The 20999-nt window shown below is 27.0% G+C and overlaps 1 protein-coding gene and 1 long non-coding RNA gene across 6 annotated transcripts in view; one reads left to right on the forward strand and one right to left on the reverse strand.

Moving 5' to 3' along the window:
- The window catches only part of LOC123269266 (protein eva-1), a 72338-nt gene that overhangs the window by 3759 nt on the left and 47580 nt on the right, over positions 1-20999 (reverse strand). For 4 of the 5 annotated variants that reach the window (XM_044734863.1, XM_044734862.1, XM_044734861.1 and 1 more), the window contains exons 7-8: positions 9726-9950; positions 4222-4290 (exon numbers count right to left, since the gene is read on the reverse strand). In XM_044734863.1, coding sequence (XP_044590798.1) covers positions 4222-4290; positions 9726-9950 — 294 coding nt within the window. The remainder of the gene's footprint in view (positions 1-4221; positions 4291-9725; positions 9951-20999) is intronic. The other variant, XM_044734864.1, reaches the window with a different exon arrangement.
- LOC123269268 lies at positions 570-1070 on the forward strand. Its single transcript, XR_006510368.1, has 2 exons — positions 570-628; positions 698-1070. It is a non-coding gene; the product is annotated as an uncharacterized LOC123269268 (long non-coding RNA).

Here is a 20999-nt window from a genome sequence, read left to right on the forward strand (position 1 = left end):
GACTTCAATTAAGCAGATACCAATAATTACTGTATTTTTCAACTAAATTTTTTGTTAATACGAATCTAAAATGCTGATAATAATTTTGGTGAAACTTTAGGTGATCTAAAAAACTGTTATTAAAAAACAATCGTAAATTTATTGGACTGACGTCGCCATCCCTTCTTTTGATCCCTCATTAAAATTATCAACAGTAATTAAATAAAAATCAGGATGTTGTAGACCAAAATGGTGTTATGTTTTTTTTTTATTTCATTTATTTTAACATTCAAATAAACATTAAAATAAATGAAATAAAAAAAAAAAAAAAAAACATAACAACATTTTGATCTTCAACATCCTGATTTTTATTTAATTATAGAAGAATTTAGACCTGATTAGAACAATCATTATCAACAGTATAAAAATCCGGCGTACACAGTAAAAAATTTTTCATCAAATTTAACACAAAAATATGTGTTGATGACTTTTTTTACACAATCTGTGTTGAATAAACATACTAAAATGTTAAATTCTACACAAACATTTTTACACTTTACACAATGACGAAAAATTGTTTACTGTGTATTCTTCTTCGATATCAGTATCAAAGATTGTTAATAAGATAAAGCTGACCTCCGCATTTCTGGTAAGTGTCAATCATAATTGAAAATTTCTCAAGGAAATTATTCAAGTTAGACTGTTAAAACTTTCCCAGATTTCAGCGGCAGTACTCGCGGTTTTAATTGTCGTGAAGCCCGCGGATTCTTGTCCACTCCGTCAAGAGTAAAAACTGGAACACACTGGTGGACATAACTTGTAGTAACAAACATAGATGAACCTTACGAAGATGACACCTGGAAAATGGAACGGACAACCATTCGCAGACAGGAGAACACTTTTCAGCCCATCGACAGCCATTATCATAAGATTATAGATTACGAAAAAAATCGTGTTGAAGATTATCGCATTAATAAACCGGGAAGGGAGTCTCACCGCTGGATAAATACTGATGAAAACACTGTTACTCACGATTTTAAACGAACTTGGAAACCTGCATTTTAATCAGAAAGAAATAATTTTGAAAAATCGAAAAAAAAATTAATTTTTTGACTCAAAAAATTAATTAAGAAACTAAAAATCATTTTGGTTCAAATATTTTTTCAACAAAAATTAAAGTTTTTGTAATAAAAAGAGTTCTAAATAAAAAAGTGAAAAATTACAGTTTCAAATAAAATTTTTATGAATAAAAATCGATATATTGATTTTTTACAGTTTTGGTAATTTTATTTTATTCTAAGATTTTAATTACTAAGAAAAATTTTACAAGTTCTTAATTAGAATGTTTTTTTAATTATTTCTTTCTTTCTGGTGAATTTATATTATTTAAATTAATTATTCAAAATATTTACAAATTTATTAATAAGTTTTTTTAGAAAAATTTTATGATTATGTAAAAAATAATAAAATTTAAGTAAAAAATTTTTTTGCAATTTATAATAATAATAATCATGTTTTAATATGGACCGCAAAATGAAAAATTTTTCCAAAAATAATTATCATTATTAATTTAATAAATTAATTAAAAACCCGTTAATTTAATTGAGTATTCTGTCGACTAATTACTGGCTACTGTTCGAGTTTTCGACTTTAATTAAGCTGATATCAATAATTACTGTATTTTTCAACGAAATCATTTGTTAAAATAAATCTAAAATGCTGATAATAATTTCGATAAAACTCGGTGTGACGGCACAGGCCATCTAAAAAACCATTATTAAAAACAAAAGTATAAATTTATTGGACTGACGTCGCCATCCCTTCTTTTGATATCTTTTGATCCCTCATTAAAATTATCAACAGTATAAAAATCTGGCGAATCCTCCTTCGATATCAGTATCAAAAATTGTTCGCAAGATAAAGCTGACCTCCGTATTTCTGGTAAGTGTCAATCACAATTGAAAATTTCTCAAGAAAATTATTCAAGTTAGACTGTTAAAATTTTCACAAATTTCAGCGACAGTACTCGCGGTTTTACTTGTCATAAAACCCGCGAATTCTTGTTCAAAGAGAGAGGTTGTAGTATATAAGTTCGAAAAAAGAAGAAAAGTTTGGAAAATCCAAAAGTGCACGCCTCATAACGCTCATCCTTTTTTAAGAAAAAAAAATTGTGTAATTGATTAAAAAAAAAAAAATTATAATTAAGTAATTTCTTACAGAGTATTTTTTTTTTTTTAAATATCAGCGCCCTTTTTTTTTGTCATATGCGCACGCAGTCTAAAAAAATCTAGCTTGATCAAGTGGCGCCATAGTTTTCACGTGACAAATAAGAAAAATTTGTTTGTCTTTGCACGATTGTATCGTAATGAATTTTAATAAAAATTCAATTTAAAAAAAAAATACGTAAACTAGGCTACTGATATGAAATACGGACCCAGTTCATCGCATTCTAAAACTAATAAAAAAAGTCCGGTCTTGAAATATCAATTTGTTCGGGAGTAATCGTTGGTACATCCAAAATGGGGTGACATCCGGACGTTCACGTAAAATTTTTTTCAAAACGTTTTTTTTTTCAAAATAGCTATATGAAATGATTTTAGAAAGTAAAAGATGGTTTAATTTAAGTGTTTTCTCGGTGTACATCTACTTATATTATTGTATAAGTGTAATATGGTTGTGATAGAGACATTTAAAGATCACAAAATTGCTTGACCTTGACGAGTTGAGTATAAAGCACAACCTCACGCGCTTCGCGCTATGAGGCGTGCAATTGATAATTACGAAGATGGAACCTGGAAAATGCGAGACAGACGTTGAAAAAAATCAACACTATTATGAGTCCAGCAGTCAGAATGAATTGACAATAGATCACAATGATCATAATGTTAAAGATTATCGCATTAATAAACCGGGGAGGGAGTCTCACCGCTGGGTAGCTCATACCGAAAGCATTGTTACTAACCGAGGTAGAAGTACTTAGGTAGAGGTGGGTACCCGCAAAATAGACGAAAAGAAATAATTTCGAAAAGTCAAAAAAAAAAAAAAATAAAAAAAGACAAATTAATTCTTTGACTCAAAACATTAATTAGGAAAATCAAAATTAATTTGGTTCAAATAATTTTTTTAATAAAAATTCGAGTTTTTCTAATAATTATTTATAATTTTGTGTTTCTTTCTCTAAAAATTTATTACTTTTTGTACTTATTATCTCTTTGCATTGTATTATCGACAAAAATTTTGTAAAAAAGTCTATGTATTATAAAACTGTTATTTTTTGTACTAGTTCTATACATAGGTGTTTTTACATCTCGATATAATTCCTTACCAGATAAATAAATAAAATTTCAAAAAAATTTCAATAACAAAAGAAGTTGCAAACAAAAAAGTCAAAATTTACAGTTTTAAATAAAATTTTTTATCAATAAAAATTGTAATATTGATTCTTTAGTTTTGAAATTTTATTTTATTCTTACGATAAAATTATTAAAGTCATGTAAAATTACTTGGGTATCCATAAAGATAAAAAATAAAAAAAAAGTCCCATTTATTTTTTTGTTGAGTTTATAAATTGTTATTATTACTATTTATTAGTTATTATTATTATTTATCGAAAATTTGAACTCAGTAATAATAATAGTATTGTAAAAAAATAAGTTTTCAAAATCAATTACGTCGAACTAAATTAAAAAAAAAAAAAAAAAAAAAAAAAAAAAAAAAAAAAAATAGATTTCAATAAAATTTCTATCGAAAAACAATTAAATTAAACTACCATATTCATACGTACTAAAAAAAAAAGTAAAAAGTAATTATACAAAGTGAGTTTGCAAAAACATAAGTGAAAAACGAAATTAAAACAAAAATAAATTGATCATATATCAAAACCAAATGTTTACAAATAAAAACAGCATGCACGCAATCACAAGCAATAAACATCATATTCATTAATCAATATATCATCCGGTATATTTTTAGTTAATAAATTATGATATACTGTTCTACTACACAAATATAAATCGTACAAATACTGTCGATAACAATTTTGCAGATAACTAAAATGTGTCCGGGTGATAACGTTTAAATACGAAAATACTCCTCGATCAATAATGTATGTTCCATCTATATTCTATACTTATATTTATATATATGTATAGATATAGATACAACACATACAGATGTACTAAATATATTGATACAGACACATTGATGTATCTGGCAACTTAGTTATCTATATAAACAACTTACTTGTGATAAATGAGTATGCATTAATCCATTCATTGAGATAGCCAACCATCGCAAGATCCTCTTCTGCAACTACCAAGATATCTTCTTGTATTTTTTTTTTCCTTCTTATTTTTTTTTAAAAAAGTTAATTACACGGTTTTAATTTTTGGAAAGTGCTATCTCAGTGCAAATTATCATTTATCATTTATCATTTATTATTTATTATTTATCGATTATCAGTAACATTAATAACAGTTTAAGGGTTGCTTAACTTCCGTTGACAAGAAGGCTGTTAAGCTCTTTACCTACCGACCGAGTTAAATATACCATGCAGCAGTTCATTCCTCATTTCTCATTCCCCTATCTACACCCCCAACTAGATAAAGATGCAAGTACTACACTGATAGAAGGATTTATCAACTATTAATAATTTAATTTATTTTTAAGACAATGATTTTATTTATTAAATTTTAATAAATATTTTTTAACATTTAATAAGTATTTATTTTGGAGGAAAGTACATTTATTAATAGTTAATAAATATTTATTAATCGGTAACAAATATTTATTAACAGTTAATAAATATTTTTTTAAGTGAATTTGTATGACACTGAAGTTGGCAGACGTCTAAAAATTTTTTATTTTTTTTACTAATTAAATTACAACTAAAAAAATATTTCTAAAAAATTACACTTATAGTTTTTTAGGTTTTTTATATGTAAATTTTTTTTTTAATTGTTTAATTGAAATTTTTCTAATAAAAAATTTCTAAAAATTTTGAAATGTCGGCTAACTTCATTTTCATGAACTTGTTTTGCTTGGAATGTCATATGATATAAAGATTGCTTATAAACAAAAATCATCTTTATAAATTATTTGCGTTAATTATATTATATTATAATAACGTTTATTGTAAAATACCAAATTCTATCACAGTTCATAATTATCTTTTATATTTTTAAATATTAAAAAAGTTAATTTATTTAGTTAATTTAATTATTATTATGTATTCCAGCTATAGGATTATAAAAAGTGTCGGAAAAAAATTGCTATTTTTGCTTTTTATTTTAAATAAATATTTGTTAACATTTAATAAATATTTATTAACTGTTATTAAATATTTGTTAACTGTTAACAAATACTTATTAACATTTGATAAATCCTATTTAATAAATAATTTATTAACTGTTAATAAATATTTATTAAATCTTATGATGTTAAAAAATCATTTATTAACAGTTAATAAAGCTTATTAAATATAAACAAATCCTTCTATTAGTGTATACACAGAAAAAATAATTATCTTGAATCAAGTAAAAAATTCTTGTACCAAGAAAATAATTTTGAAAAGATTTATTGTCTTGAATCAAGACGAAAAATTTTTTAATCAAGTAAAATTTACTTAAATCAATAAAATTTTCTTAGTATAAGAATTTTTTTACTCAAATCAAGAAGATCAAGTTCTTCAAAATTATTTACTTGATTCAAGTTAATTTTTTATTTCCTGTGTATACGTAATATATGTATTAGTATATGTATTAGTACAGCGTATAAGTACTCACTAGTGGTATGACAAATGTGACCGATCAACCGGTAAAATTAAGAGAAAAAATTTAGGTCATCTTGATGCTGACTTGGGAAAATTACAACTTTTTAATCCAATTTAATCCGCGTCCTCGTGGGATTTTTTTTTTAACTTATTAAGCTTTGTATATTCGATACTTTGTTGATTAATGGTCATTTAAATTTTTATTTTAATTGTTGAATTGATGATTTGATTGGACGGGAACGAGCGAACAGATTTTAATTTTGCATTGTTTTAATTGAGAGTCAAAAAGCCCAAAGCGTACCGCGTATGGAAGATATTAATTAATTGCCAGTAATTTCATTTTTTAATCAAGAGCCAAATATTCCAGTTTCGCGGTGTTTTAATTTTTGGTTTGTTTTTAGGAAGCGTAGGTGGAATAATGGATTTCAAAGCCAATTAATTTACGATGTTATAGGGATTGATTTTTTAATTTTATTAAAAATACTTTGTAATATTATTGTTAATAATTATTGTAGCAATTAATTAGTGAGGGAAATTCAGAGGTAGAACTTTTATTTACTTTATTGGCGATTTATTTTATTGGAAATATAATATTTGATTCCGAATTTAAAATAATTACTTGTGAGTGCGTGTTAGTTGATAGTTATTATTGGAGTCCGATTAAAATTTTTTTTAATTAATCTAAAAATATATTTAAAAAGGTGGAATGAAAAAATATTTTTGTTGCCTGTTTTATAATATATTTTTTATTTTAGTTTTTGGAAATTTGAACTGATAATAATTTGAGCACGTTTAAAATTTAAACAAAAAATTAAGCATTTTGCTAAAAATAAGATTTTATTGAAATGTTGAACATGAATTTTAAAATTTTATCGTAAAAATAAAATTTCAAAACTGTAAAAAATCAATATGTCGATTTTTATTCATAAAAATTTTATTTGAAACTGTAATTTTTGACTTTTTTGTTTGAAACTTCTTTTATTACAAAAACTTGAATTTTTAATAAAAAAAAATATTTGAACCAAAATAATTTTCAGTTTCCTAATTAATGTTTTGAGTCAAAGAATTAATTTGTCTTTTTTTATTTTTTTTTTGACTTTTCGAAATTATTTCTTTCCGATTAAAATGCAGATTCCCAACTTTGTTTATATTCGTGAGTAATACTGCTTTCATTATGATCTACCCAGCGGTGAGACTCCCTCAGTGGTTTATTAATGCGATAATCATCAACACCATGTTCCTCGCTATCTGTTATCACATGATGATGTTGGCTGAGCTGCTTATGAATGTGTTTCTTCTTTCTGTAGCTTTTCCGTTGCATTTTCCAGGTTTCATCTTCGTAAGGTTCATCTGTGTAGTTTATTTCAGTGTCTGTCGTCTCTGACGGTTCAAACTCTTGACGTCGAGGAGGTGGACAACAATCCGCGGGCTTTACGACAAATAAAACCGCGAGTACCACCGCTGAAATCTGGGGAAATTTTAACCGTATAACTTGGATAATTTCCCGGAGAAATTTTCAATTATGATTGACATTTACCTAGAAACGCGGAGGTCAGCTTCATCTTGAGAACAATTTTTGATACTGATATCGAGGGAGGATTCGCCGGATTTTTAAACTGTTTATAATTTTAATGAGGGACCGAAAGAAGGGATCGTGACCTCAGTCCAATAAATTTATACTTTTGTTTTTTAATAATGGTTTTTTATATGGCACTTTAGATACGTTTTAATAAAGAATTAAGGAAAATCCAGTAATTATTGGTATCTGTTCAATTAAAGTCGGACATTAACTAGTAATTAGTCGAAATATAATTATTTTCAAAAATTTTAAATATAATAATTGGCTTTTTAATGATAAAAAATCGGTATTTTCGAAAAAAAAAAAAAAAAAAAAAAAATGCACACAGATAGAAGGATTTCTTAGTATTTAAGAAATATTTCTTAAATACTAAGAAATATTTCTTAAATACTCAGTAATATTTTTTAAATGCTAAGAAATTATGTTTAAGAAATGATTTCTTAAATACAAAGAAATCTTCTTAAATGCTAAGAAATCCTTCTATCAGTGTGTAAATTTTACATGGATATATATATATATATGTCGTAGTCTTTTCGCAAAATCCGTCATTTCATGAAATACCTAGGCACTTCCAGAAGCGTCGGCGTTTAGTGAAAAATATTTAAATTGCATTATCAGCCTAGGTATTTCGTGGATTGACCACTTTGTGCCGGCATCTCGTGTTTAAAGCTAAGATACATAATCAGACGCATAGAACAGTTGGGCTCTTCATGTAATACTTATTATACATCTTGGCACGTTGAATAAAGAAAAAAAAAATTAATAACATTAAAAAAAAAAAGGAAAGAATAAAAGAAAATACAGATTAATTTGTAAAAAAATATAACAAATATTTTGGAAAACAATCTAACAAACGACCGTATACTTCAGTTTACTTAAAAAAGGTAAATATTATACGGTCGTTTGTTAGGTTGTTTTTCATAACATTCGTTATATTTTTATAGAAATAAATCTTTATTTCCTTTTTTCTTTCCATTATTTAATATTATTAATTTTTAACTTCCCACTAAGAAAATTGAAAATTTTCAAAAATCGGAAAGTTATTGGTTTTACCCATAATATTTACCTTTTTTAAGTAAACTGAAGTATACGGTCGTTTTCCAAAATATTCGTTATATTTTTTTACAAATTAATCTGTATTTGCTTTATTCTTTCCTTTTTTTTAAATGTTATTAATTTTTTTTTCTTTATTCAACGTGTCAAAATGTTACATAAATGTTACAAAATGTATAACGTATTACATAAAAAACCCAGCTGTTCTATCCGTCTGATTATGTATCTTGGCTTTAAACACGAGATGCCAGCACAAAGTGGTCATTTCATGAAATACCTAGACTGATAATGCAATTTACATATTTTTCACTAAACGCCGACGCTTCTGGAAGTGCCTAGGTATTTCATGAAATGACGGATTTTGCGAAAAGACTACGACATATAGATATACAGTCTTCTGACCTTTTTATTTTGTTAATTGTACATGAATGACACTGAATTACCCATCTATTCATATTCGGTGACCTACAATTCTCCTAAAGAAATTAAAAAAAAAAAATTTAACTTAATTGATGTATTTTTTCGCAAGTTATAGTGTTTTCAGAGTTTCATACATGACGGACAGGAAAATTTTTTGACCTATTTTGATGTTTTTTTCCGTTTCTGGTGCACTAAATCAATTTTTGAAAAGTGTCAAATTAATCTCCATTATTTTATCTTGACAATAGTATGCAAAATATCTTGATTCCGTGAACTAACAAGACTATAATAATGAAAATAATTGCCGAAATGAGGCGAAAAAAATTTTTCGATCGTAAAGCACTCTCTGATGCTTCGCATCATGAGTCGTGCAATTACAGAAATTGCTAGAGAATGCTTTAAAATTAAATAAAAATTTTATTTTTTTGAATTTTTATAATTATTACAGCTAAGAAGAAGCTGTTAATTATAATAATTTGTGAGAAAAAAAAAGATAATTTTTCTAAAAATTTCTTAAAAATTATTAAAATTAAATTTCTTGATTCAGAAGTTTTATACATTTTTGATTATCGAATGAGAAAGCGATATTTTTTGTACTAATCAACAGATTCAAACGATTTCGCAGATAGAAAACAATTTTTCCTTGTAGAATAATTTTTTTGACTCAAAAAAATTTTTTTATTTCGAAAAACTAGAATAATTTTGGTTCAAATAAAATCACCTTGCGTGAAAATAAAAAACTTAAAATTATCAAAGTTCAAATTTCCAAATTTGCTCCCTAAATTTTTCCTCTAAATATTAAAATAAATAAAAAAATTGTCAACCCATGCAACAAAATAAATAAAAAAAAAAAACTAATTAAAAGACCCATCCAACAGCAAGCAACGGAACAAAACCTTAATAACATAAAATAACAAAACTTACTGTCATTGTTTGTCCTTGCACGGGGCAAAGTAGAGTCGACAGTAGTCGCATCGATCGTTTCATTATTATTTCTGAGCGGCGGTTCTGGATTTTCTAAATTTGGGCTTGGGCTGAACTCGGTCTTGAAGTCGGTCCGGTCGAAGCCCTCGTCAAACTCCGGCACAAGATCCACCTCGTCCGACTCGATGTCTCCGACAAATTGCTCTTGCAACACTCCTCGGGGCACTGCATCACAAAGAATAATTGTTTGTTATTTAAGATTTAAGATTTAATGTTTAATATTTAATTCTAGCTTTCATTATTATTCTTCTTCAATCTCTTTCATCTTTTCTCATCATAATTATTCGCCCGGTTGTTACTGAGTCCATAGCTCTTGCTCTTTTCGCTCTCAATATTTCCTGCAAATTATTATTTATAAACCAAAAAAAAATATCAACCAATATTGCATAAAAATACAAACTCTATTGACTTGATTTCTGGTTCGAGGAATAATTTATGAGCTCGGATTCATTATTTAAATCTTTAAGATAAACACCGGTAATCAGTTTTGCTTTTTCAATAATAAATTATCTCTAATTAACAAACTTTTATTGACTTAACTTATAATCTTATTTATAAAACTATTTTTTTGTTTTTTTTTCTTAGCAATTGCAAGAAATTAAAAAAAAAATTATTCCGGTAATTTATTCTGGTCTTTGCAAGACTCCGGACTTGTATTTCGATGAGTTAATTAGTTGACTCAAAAGTTCTTATAAATAAAACAGTTCAACGGATTTTCCGGTTCATAATTGAGTTTTTTTTTAAATAGTAAATTATAAAATAAAATTTTCTTTTGAAGTTTTTTATTTTTATTTTAACTTAAAATTGACAATTAAACTTTTAAAAAAAATATTAAGTTAATTCTTGAACCAAAATAATAATTTTGAAAAGCTTAATTGTCTGCTTTAAATTTAAAAAAAAAATTGAACTGAAAATTTTTTCTTGGTTTAAACAAATTTTATTTAATTCAAGAATTTTTTTACTTAATTATAAATTAAAAATGATTTTTTTGGTTCAAAATTTTTTCTCAAAAATCAAATTTATTTTTTTTAGTGTACAATTTTTAATAATCGCCGTAATTGTATCTTGAAGTAAAAAAATAAAAATTTATATCAGAGAAATGTATTGATTTTAAAAATGATTTTTCTTTTATTTCATTTCAGTTCTATTATCGGAAACAATGAAACAAATTGTCGAGAAAAAATGATAAAAAATTCTTCTCTGTGATAACTTTGAAGAGTATCGCTCCGCAGATGCCATAAGGGCGTGTACATTTTTTACCGGTCAGAGTTTTTGTTTCAGAAAATAAAATCCATCAATTGTTTCCAGGAGACATATATATAAAGACAAAAAAAATTCAATTGATAATTCTTTTTGTTCCTTTGTAAATGTCGGCGAGTAAAGAGTATCAGTTTGTATTCTTCGTTGGGAAAAAAAGAAATAGAAATACTTTTGTACGCCCGTATGATCGCGAGAATCATAAGGGTACATGATAGACGTGTTTCGACTAGTACATTTAAATTTTATACTATACTCCATGACAGGTACATCAATCATAATCAGTTTGAGTTACTAGCTATATTTTATTCATCTGATTAATAATAATAATAATAATTACTAAAAAAATTTTTTGAAAACTTGGAAAAAAATTGGATTGATTTTAATTATTACTTTTTATTTTTAAAAATAAAATTTTTATTTATCAGAATATTAATGAGATTTTAATAGCAAATATCAGAACCCATTTTTTCGCTATTGAAAAAGTATATGGCATATATATGTTGTATATTAATGGAAGAATAAGAGTAAAAAATTGAGCTTTAGATAATTTATTTTTCAATTTAAAAATATGGATTTTTTTTTGAAATATTTTATTATAATAATTGTTATTAAAATTAATTCATTTATAGTTGATATTTATTGCAATTAAATTTAAAAACAATGATGATAAAATTCATGATTTAAAGATCAAAATAATAATGAATTAATAAAAAAATAAATTTGATTCAAAATCATTTAGAAAAAACTTTTGAATCAGAAAAATTCTTGTTCTAAGAAATTTATAGTTAAAAAAATTTTACTTTAAGAACTTTTTCATTTATTTAAGTGAAAAAATTTCTTCAAAATTTTATTTTGAATCAAGTTAATTTTTTGATCAGTGTAAATTTTTATTTTTTATTCAATACGTAATTAAATGATCTAAGTATAATAAAAAGCAAACATCAATTATCATAATTTATAATTAATCCCAAAACAAAGTAATAAAATACATAAATATTGGATTAATTACAATAATTTATGTTTACTTTGGTCTTCAAATTCTCAATTTTATCCCCATTAAAATAAAATAAATTTTTATATTATTGATATTAAATAAAAACAATTAAAATAAAAATGACTTCTTTTGTTCCAGTAAAGTACGATTTTATTTGTAAAAAATCTGATATCCTTCACAGTAATTCAGGTCAATCTCCAAAAGAAAAAAAAAAAAATTTTACATCATCGACGAAAAGTAAATATTTATTTACCATTTAGATACATCAAATAGAAGTACCAAAATTCCAAACCAAATATTTATTTTAAACATTATGTTTTTATATAAATATTGTATGATTCGGCGAATGTACTTTTTTGTTTTTTTTATATAATAACTGCAGACATACGCATGGTAAATATCACCAGTCGACTTAAACAATCGAAAAAATAAAAATCTGCTGGGGATATTTACATTAATTTATTCGAACCGTTAAAAATAATTCAAACAAATAATTAAAGTAAATAAATAAATATCTGGGATGAAAAATCGAGGACATTTTCAACCTTAAAGCAGTAAAATATTATTGGTGTACAGAATAGAATATCTATTTGGGAAAATACGAAGGTATGCTGGGAAGTTTAGTCGGCAGAGGCGGAGTACAATTTTACGTGACAAACGTATCTCGTCGACGCAAGCAAGTGAGGGCAAATTGCGTCTGTGGCTCGTTATTATCATGCTCAAAGTGATGAATGCATAAGTGTCTAGAGGCGATATTACATACAGTGATAGTAATAGTAGCATGCTACAGAATAGAACGGAATGGCAGTAGGCATACAGTAGTATCATCGAACTAGTTCGAGTGCGCCAGGACAGAGATGGATTGAGGGTGCCGGATTGAGGGAGAAAGAAACTGGAATAGAAGCAGAATCCAGTACAGCTCACCAGCAAACTATCGGACATCAGCAAGCTGATGCATGCGTTCGGTGGTGCCAACTGGCAAGAGTGAATTCCTGGCTGGCAAACTACCTCCTTCCTAAAGTACGATGTAGGATACAGGATTAGGTTTGAGGGCCCTAGCGCACGCGACCATAACACACTAACGAGGCTCCAGTTCCTATTCGATATGTCACGTGGGCATTTACTCTGCCTAAATTCATCTACCATTCCCAATTCCCACTCGAGACTCCACAACACATATCATAATTATTGACTTTGCACCACGCATTTATGATAAGTCGCATGAATAATCGATTAATCTCATCTTCCATCAATTTGATTGAATTATCGAATATTTTGGGTAGTTCATTTTTAATGATCTTTGATGATCTTCATTTGTAGAGAAAGAATTTTCATTTTTAATCAAGTACTTTTTTTTAAATTTATTTTGACAAAAACAAATTAATTTGATTTAAGAGAAAAAATTTTGATAAAATAAAATTATTTTTAATACTAAATAAAAGTTTACTTAAGTTTAGAAAAATTTTTCATTTTTAAATAATGAATTTTGTTAAATTGTACTGTACTTTCTTAGCTATTGACGTTTTTAAAAATATAAGCTCATTCCGATGTTACACTCATCAAGAGCTTTCATTTGAGTACCCACATGCATTTTGATATATTTTTCAAATATACATATATATATAATATATATAAATATATGGAAAAATGATGTGGGTACTTAAATGAAAGTTCTTGATGAATGTAACATCAGGATGAGCTTATATCTTTAAAAATGCTAATAGTTCACGAGATACAAGGTCATTTTTTAATTATATATCTAGAGATAGAATATTTTCGAATGCAGCCTGAATACTTATCATCATAAATTCAAAAAATACACTCAATTCTAAATTTTTCATAACTTAAAAATGATGAGAGTGTTTGTATTTACTTTTATTTCATATTACTATTATTATTATTACTGTTACCAATAATAGGCAAACTTTGAAACAATATTCGAAGAATCTTTCGTAAAAATATGTCGAGAATTCAAATTTCCAGTTGTATATTGTAAAAAGATAGTAATAGTATGCATACTATACTATTAAAAAAAAAAAAAAAATGCGACGGGTTGTTGCCTTCGGCTCATAGGCAATTTTATACGCGATGAATGCTATACTTTTTTCCCTCGGCGCAATATACTATTAAATTATTTATGAGGTGACCTATGGACATCTTGGCATCAGTTCGTATTTCATAACTTTCTTACAAACTTCTTTTATTTCATAAACTGCCACATATGATTTTTCGCTATAGAATCCAAGGAATTCTATTTTTATTTACAGTAAAAAAATTTACATTATTAATAATTTTTTTTTTTTTTAAATACGAGCTTTTGCTTCAAAAATAAAAATAATTTCTAATTTTATAATTATGAAGTGTTAAATTAATTAATAACTTATAATTATAAAATATAACGCGCCTAAAGCAGTTTACTGTATGAAGAAAAAAAAAATAAAAATAAAAAGCTTGGAGATAATTATTCCATAGATTATAAAAATAACGAGGTCATCACCCTATACTTGGATATATATAGAAATTTATTAGTATATAGTAGCGGTATGTATCATTGCACTCGGGTAGAAAGTTACATGCTCCATTGCGCTCGTTATCCCTTACACGTACCTCGCGTCGACTCATTATGCCCATTAGCGAGACCTGGGGATAAATAAAATCCCCGTAAAGCAGATTCGCTTTGATCAGCAATGAAAAACTTCACGCTGACCACATCATCATTCAGTACAGAAAAATATGCGTACACGCTGCTAGCTCCAGTATCTACTTCATACAATATTATAATTATTATTTTTTTTTTTCATAGACGTAAAGTGATAAAAGGGAGCCAACCCTTTGCCACGTGGCTTAAAGCGAAATATGCTGATGGATTAACCAAGTGCATTCACTGGGAATAAACCATTACCCGGATAACTTTTTAATAAAATGCCTTTTTGTAAAGCATAATTATTCTTTTTATCATTGAAAAATATGAATACCAAGAAGCAGAAGCAAAAAATAAGAGTGTAATTAATTGCATTAATTAAGGATTGAATCAAAAGATTTTTTTTTTTATTTATTTTGAAGTTTTTATGAACTCTTGTGCATTATAAAAATTACTTTTTCGAAAATAATTATGGTACGAGATTGGATAAAGAGTAATTTATTTATTTTTGTGCAAAAAAAATTTATTTGGGTCAAGAAATTTTTTTTTCAATGAATAAAAGTTCAATTCAAGAGAATTTTTATTTTTATTAATATTTTTTTGAATCAATAAATTTTAAGTAATCTGAAAAATGATTTAATATTTAATTTGAATAATTTAATGCAATTGATATATTGAAAAAAAAAATTAATTTAATTTATAAAAAAGATTTTTGAATTAAATAAAATTTTTTGAACCAATAAAAAAGTTTCTAGTTAATTTTTCTACATAAAGAAAAATGATATAAAAAAAATTAATTAAAAAAATTAATTTAAAAAAAAAATTTAATAATATTTTTGGATCAACAATTTTTCTTATTAAGAAAAAATTACAAAATTTTTAAGTATATTAAGTTTTATATTTTTTATCTGATTAAAAAAAAATTAATTAATCAAAAAAATTTCTCAATATCAAGTGCTAAATAATTGATACTTAATTCTTAAATATTAAAAAAAAACTTTCTATGATACAAAATTATTATCAATTAATTTCACTAAAAAAAAAGCAAGAATGTTTCCCTCAGTCGGCGTTAACGAGCAATTGAGGTAAATATTTGCAGTAAACCACTGACCGCCGAAGGAAATTAAATTTTCCTAAGTTCCCCGTAAAAACTGGCCCTCGAACAGATAGTTTACACTTTACAGCTCAACTCCAAAAAAAAAAAAAAAAAAAGCAAACTATCTTCTAGTTAGAAGCCCATCTCAATCGCTCCACTTGTATTAACTCAACTCAACCGAACTCGAACAACCGAATAGAAATTCCAGACAACTTAATTATCTCCGCGTCTGTTTATCTCGGCTTCTTAGACAACACATCAAATTTCTCAAGCTAGTATCGGCGTTTTCAAAAGATAATTCACCCGAAAATAACCCCGACGAATTTTCACAGTACGCCAGGCATATTGTTTGAATTTAACGCGGTAAACATTTAGAAGACAGCGCGTCGCCGTGTTCTAAACAAAATGAGGAGCGCTAAAGAATTCAATTTCCTTAGTAACGTGAGGGAATTTATCGCAAGAGCGCACTTTAATGCTCGAATTCAATAGGAATTTTGATGCTTGTCGTATCGGTGGTTGTGTTGCGCGCTATTACGCGAAAAAAGCTTCTCACCCGGCTCTCTATTCATCATTTTTTTCTCTACTCACCCCAACCATTTTTTTTTTATTTTTTTTTAATATAATAACTCTGTTATGCTCCTGTTGTTATTACCATAATTTTTTATTTCCATTTTATAATATTTCCCATGCATAATTTTCTCTAATTCCAACATTTCACTCGAGCATATTACCAACTAATTTCACGAGAGTTATTATTTTTATTTCGCCGCAAAATCTCATTTCTTACTTTCATGTATATGTATAAGCTTTTCTCCCCAGTTTCTTTTTTTCTCACTACACCCTGGGAGTTTTCTTCACCCATAGCAGCGGAGCCGCGGTAAGAAAGTGCTGTCTAGTTCCACTGGTACCAGACCGCAACCCTCAACTCTTCTCATCTTGTCTTCTATTTCATTCTATTCCATAGAACTCTGTCTAGTCCTCCTTATCTCTCGTCCCATTCCAGCGTGTCCTCTTACGGCACATACACCCCTCGCAACTTAAGAGTAAATCTTTTGGGATAATGACGCGCATGCGCCAGTTAAAAGTATCTAGTCTACTAGTCTCCGTGGGCTATCACACCGTGATACCACTATAGGTATACTATACCTACACCCTCAGTTGAGAACTCTGTCCATAAATTTCCGGGCGATTTATTGATCGTTGGCAAATGGCTAAAAAAATACCGATGTCCAAATAACAATCTCGGGTATTTTATTTTATTTTATTTTATTTTATCTTAACCTTTTCCAGCGCAATCCGATGAAAGAAAATTCAACACCTGCGATCTATTGTATGTTTTGTTTGCTTGGCTTTTGCTCGAGAGGGAATCAAGGAAATTTATCGTTTTATTTCATTCGGATTTTTTTTTTTTTTTTTTATGGCTATACTGATATTTTTATGAGATACTTGGGCTGATTTGTTGTGCTGATAAAATGCGGTCAAGTAACTGTATCAAGAAGCACTAACTTTTTACTTACTTCCCGGGTGTTAATTTACTCGCGAGAGCACATAAAAGTTAACAAGCTAGGGTGGGAAGCGAGCAGGATGCTTTTAAGAAGCTTCGCTTCTATGTTAGTAATCAAGTGTGATGATATAGAAGGATTTGGTTATATTTGATGAGTCTTATTTACTTTTAATAAATTATTTTTTAAAGTAAATACATTTTTTTATTCATAGGTGAAAAATTTAATTTAATTAACTGTTAAAAAATTTTTTTTATAAAATATTTTAATTAAATTAATAATTTTTTTAATAAAATTAATAAATTTTGAAAAAATACAACTAAAAATAAATTGAATTTTTGTTAATTAAAATTTAATAAAAAAATAGTTTTTTTATTTTTTTAAATAAGCAAATGATTAATTTTTATAAAAACAATTACAATTTAATAAAAAACTTGAAAGGAAAATAAATTTAGTAATTAAATAAAAAAAAAATTGAATAAAATAAACAATTTATTTTCAATTATTCCTGTATAAATTTAATATTATTTTTTTAAAAAGCAAATTGCAGAAAAAAAAATTTTAATTGCATTTATAAAAATTTTCATTTGAATTTAATTGTTGATTTTTATGCTAAAGATACTATTTTCCTTGAAGATTCCATTCAAGGTTTTAATTATTTAGTCAACAAACAGTTGAATGTAAATTGTACGAAATAGCAAGTAAATATTTTCCGCGGAAGTACACCCACTTTTATAAAAATAAAACAAACATCAATTTGTAGTAAATGTATGTCGACACTGAGTAAATGTTAAAATGTTGATGTAAGTAAGGAGATGATAAACATACCGAGTGAATTTGCACCGAGAGAAATAACTATCATAATTTAGTTAAACAGTGAGTTGATCTTCATCCAGATATGTGGTTTAATTAATATTTAATGTTAAGGTATGTGAACAATGTAAATAAATATTTTATTTGAAACAAAAAACAACGCAAGTTTGATGCTCTATTACGGAGAAGTTGAATAAATTAACAAACCACGTGCTGGTTAATATAGAGAAAATTATAGAGATTGATGTAGATAGAGTCTATTTGGTTTTATAAAAGTCGAATTGTTTTTTTTAGGGGTCGAACAGAGTAAAACATTTAACTGATAAAAGCAACAGATTAGTCGGTAAATCGGCTTTCAGTAACTAGATGAAATTCCGACGAGAAGCCAATGGAAATAAAACTCAGTACTGTGATCAGAGTGGTTTTGTTAGATTGAAATTAACTCTCTTCTAATGAGGAGATTCAGCGACCGTGCGCCATCTGTCGGATCTTTCCAGTACTATTTTTTTCATAAAAAAATCAAATTTAAGCTTTTTAGAGAATTTTTTCACGGGTTAATATAATTATTTATAGTAAAAAAATCGATAAAAATCTAGAGAGTAATTAACAATTAATTACCCGTGATAAATATCATCGTATAATAAATTGAATTGAATGAGTTTAGTTGAATTTGAATGGCTCAAAGAGGGAGACCCCTACTTAGAAAGCTCGCTGGAGATTAGATTATCATTCGTGAGCGCTTTTCAATTATTCCAGGTCAGTAAGCTATTTCAGAGAAAGTTTATTTGAGTGGTGGCCGACGCAAGGGAAGACGAAGCTCCGGGAGACGAAGAGCTGAGGAGTGGGTGGTCGGCTAACTGGTTAACTGGTTGAGCTTGCTGACTGCCTGAATAGCATATAAGGCGCTGGTCTTAGTGTCATTTACATAAAACCCATTCAGTACACACGTAACAGCCAGCATCGAGCAGTTAAGCAGGTACAGTACCTACTTGGGCTCTGATGTAATTCGGAATTCTCAGTTGCCTGTGCTCAATGCTCGAGAAGCCAAGGAAGAGATCAAGTAATGTGATGTGATATGAGTTCTTAGGAGAAGCCATTGCTGTTCCTTTGAGAAAATTAAATCCGGAGATGGTATGTTACGCTGCAGAGTGTAATCGCGAGGGTGGATTTATGCTAATGTTGATGTTAATGTTAATGCGCGGTAACTTATGGAGTGTCCTATTATATAGATTGCCGCTTAAACAGTAGAGCATGTTCTGGTGTTGTGTACAAATAACCATTGTGACTACTTTACTCGAGTTCACCTCTCGAATTATTATTGTGTGCATGGGTTGGTATGCTCGGTCTGCTTGACTTAACGGGCTGACGCGCACAATAACAGGTTGCGATCTGTCACTGGTTCCCACCAGCTCGAAACCCGGCCCGTGTTTATCTGACGACTCTAGATAAATCTTCGGCTATTAATCTATTTGTCCGCGCGTTATGCTGTGTGGGAATGGGGCTGATACGCTCCAGTTGTCAACTCGAACTTAATATTCAAGGGGCGACGAAACAAATGTTTATTTTCAGGGTAGATCTGTCATCTAAGCGGGGGAGTGTTATAATTATATGGTTACGCATTCCTTTGAAAATTTTTGATCAAGTTATTTTATATTTTATTTAGAAGAATTTATTGACTGTTGATGAATTTATTTATTTGATCATTTTTTTCTGTAAATAAAATTTTAATTGAAAGGTTTACAATTTCAAAACTTTAAACAATAATTGGGAATTTAATACGTATAAAATTTGACACCTAACTAATGGTAGGAAGTTTTTTTTTTTACACAAAAAATATCTCGAAAATTTGAGAAATAATTAATTTAGATTTTTTATTTTTAATATTTTTAAATAAAATTATTTGATATAGATACGATTAAAATTTTTGCAACCGAATCAATAATTCATGATTGACATGCCACTGACACTTTTATTAAAACGACAGGTGACATATTTACCTTTTATTTAATAACGTGAGCTTCTGCTTCACTTAAAACTACAAACTTTTATTAAAAACGCTTCAAACGACCTTTTTTTAATTTTATTTATACTTTAAAACTTTACAGCGAAAAATTAATTTTGAAAAATTTGTTCACTCTTTTTTAATAGTCAATTAATTTTTCTGTCATCAATTTTATCCATAGTTTTGTCATTTATATTTTATATTAAAAATCGATCAAAGTATTAATAATAATGATAAATTGACTTAGCAATAAATTATATTCAATTCTATTATATTGGGTCAAAATTTAATTAAATTAACCGAAGAAATTTTTGAAAATGATTAATATTAATAATGATAAATATTAATATTAATATCGCTATAGTAGAGATGCATTTTTAAATTAAATAATCTATAGTTCCTAATTACTTATGAAATTTCAATAGAATTTTAATGTGAACATTTCATACTCACGGAAAATTAAATATTCGCGTTTCGATAATTCTTATTGTCGTTCGCTAAATTAGCTGTCAAAAAGTTATTTTATTTAATCAGATGTCGAGCTGTCAATAAATTAAAATACAAAATTATTAAAAATGATAATAATAATTGAATCAAATTCGATGAAAAATAAACGAAAGCAAAAATAAGTTTCTTTATAAATTATAAAGTAAAAAAAAAAAAAATAACAAAGTTAATTAATTAATTAATCAATCAACCACTAATAAATGAATCAAATTCGATGAAAAATAAACGAAAGCAAAAATAAGTTTTTTTATAAATTATAAAGTAAAAAAAAAATCACAAAGTTAATTAATTAATTAATCAATCATTAATAATTGAATCAAATTCGATAAAAAATAAACAAAAGCAAAAATTAGTCTTTTTATAAATTATAAAGTAAAAAAAAATCACAAAGTTAATTAA

The sequence above is a fragment of the Cotesia glomerata genome, linkage group LG7 (genome assembly GCF_020080835.1).
Source record: "Cotesia glomerata isolate CgM1 linkage group LG7, MPM_Cglom_v2.3, whole genome shotgun sequence".
Lineage (NCBI taxonomy): Eukaryota > Metazoa > Arthropoda > Insecta > Hymenoptera > Braconidae > Cotesia > Cotesia glomerata.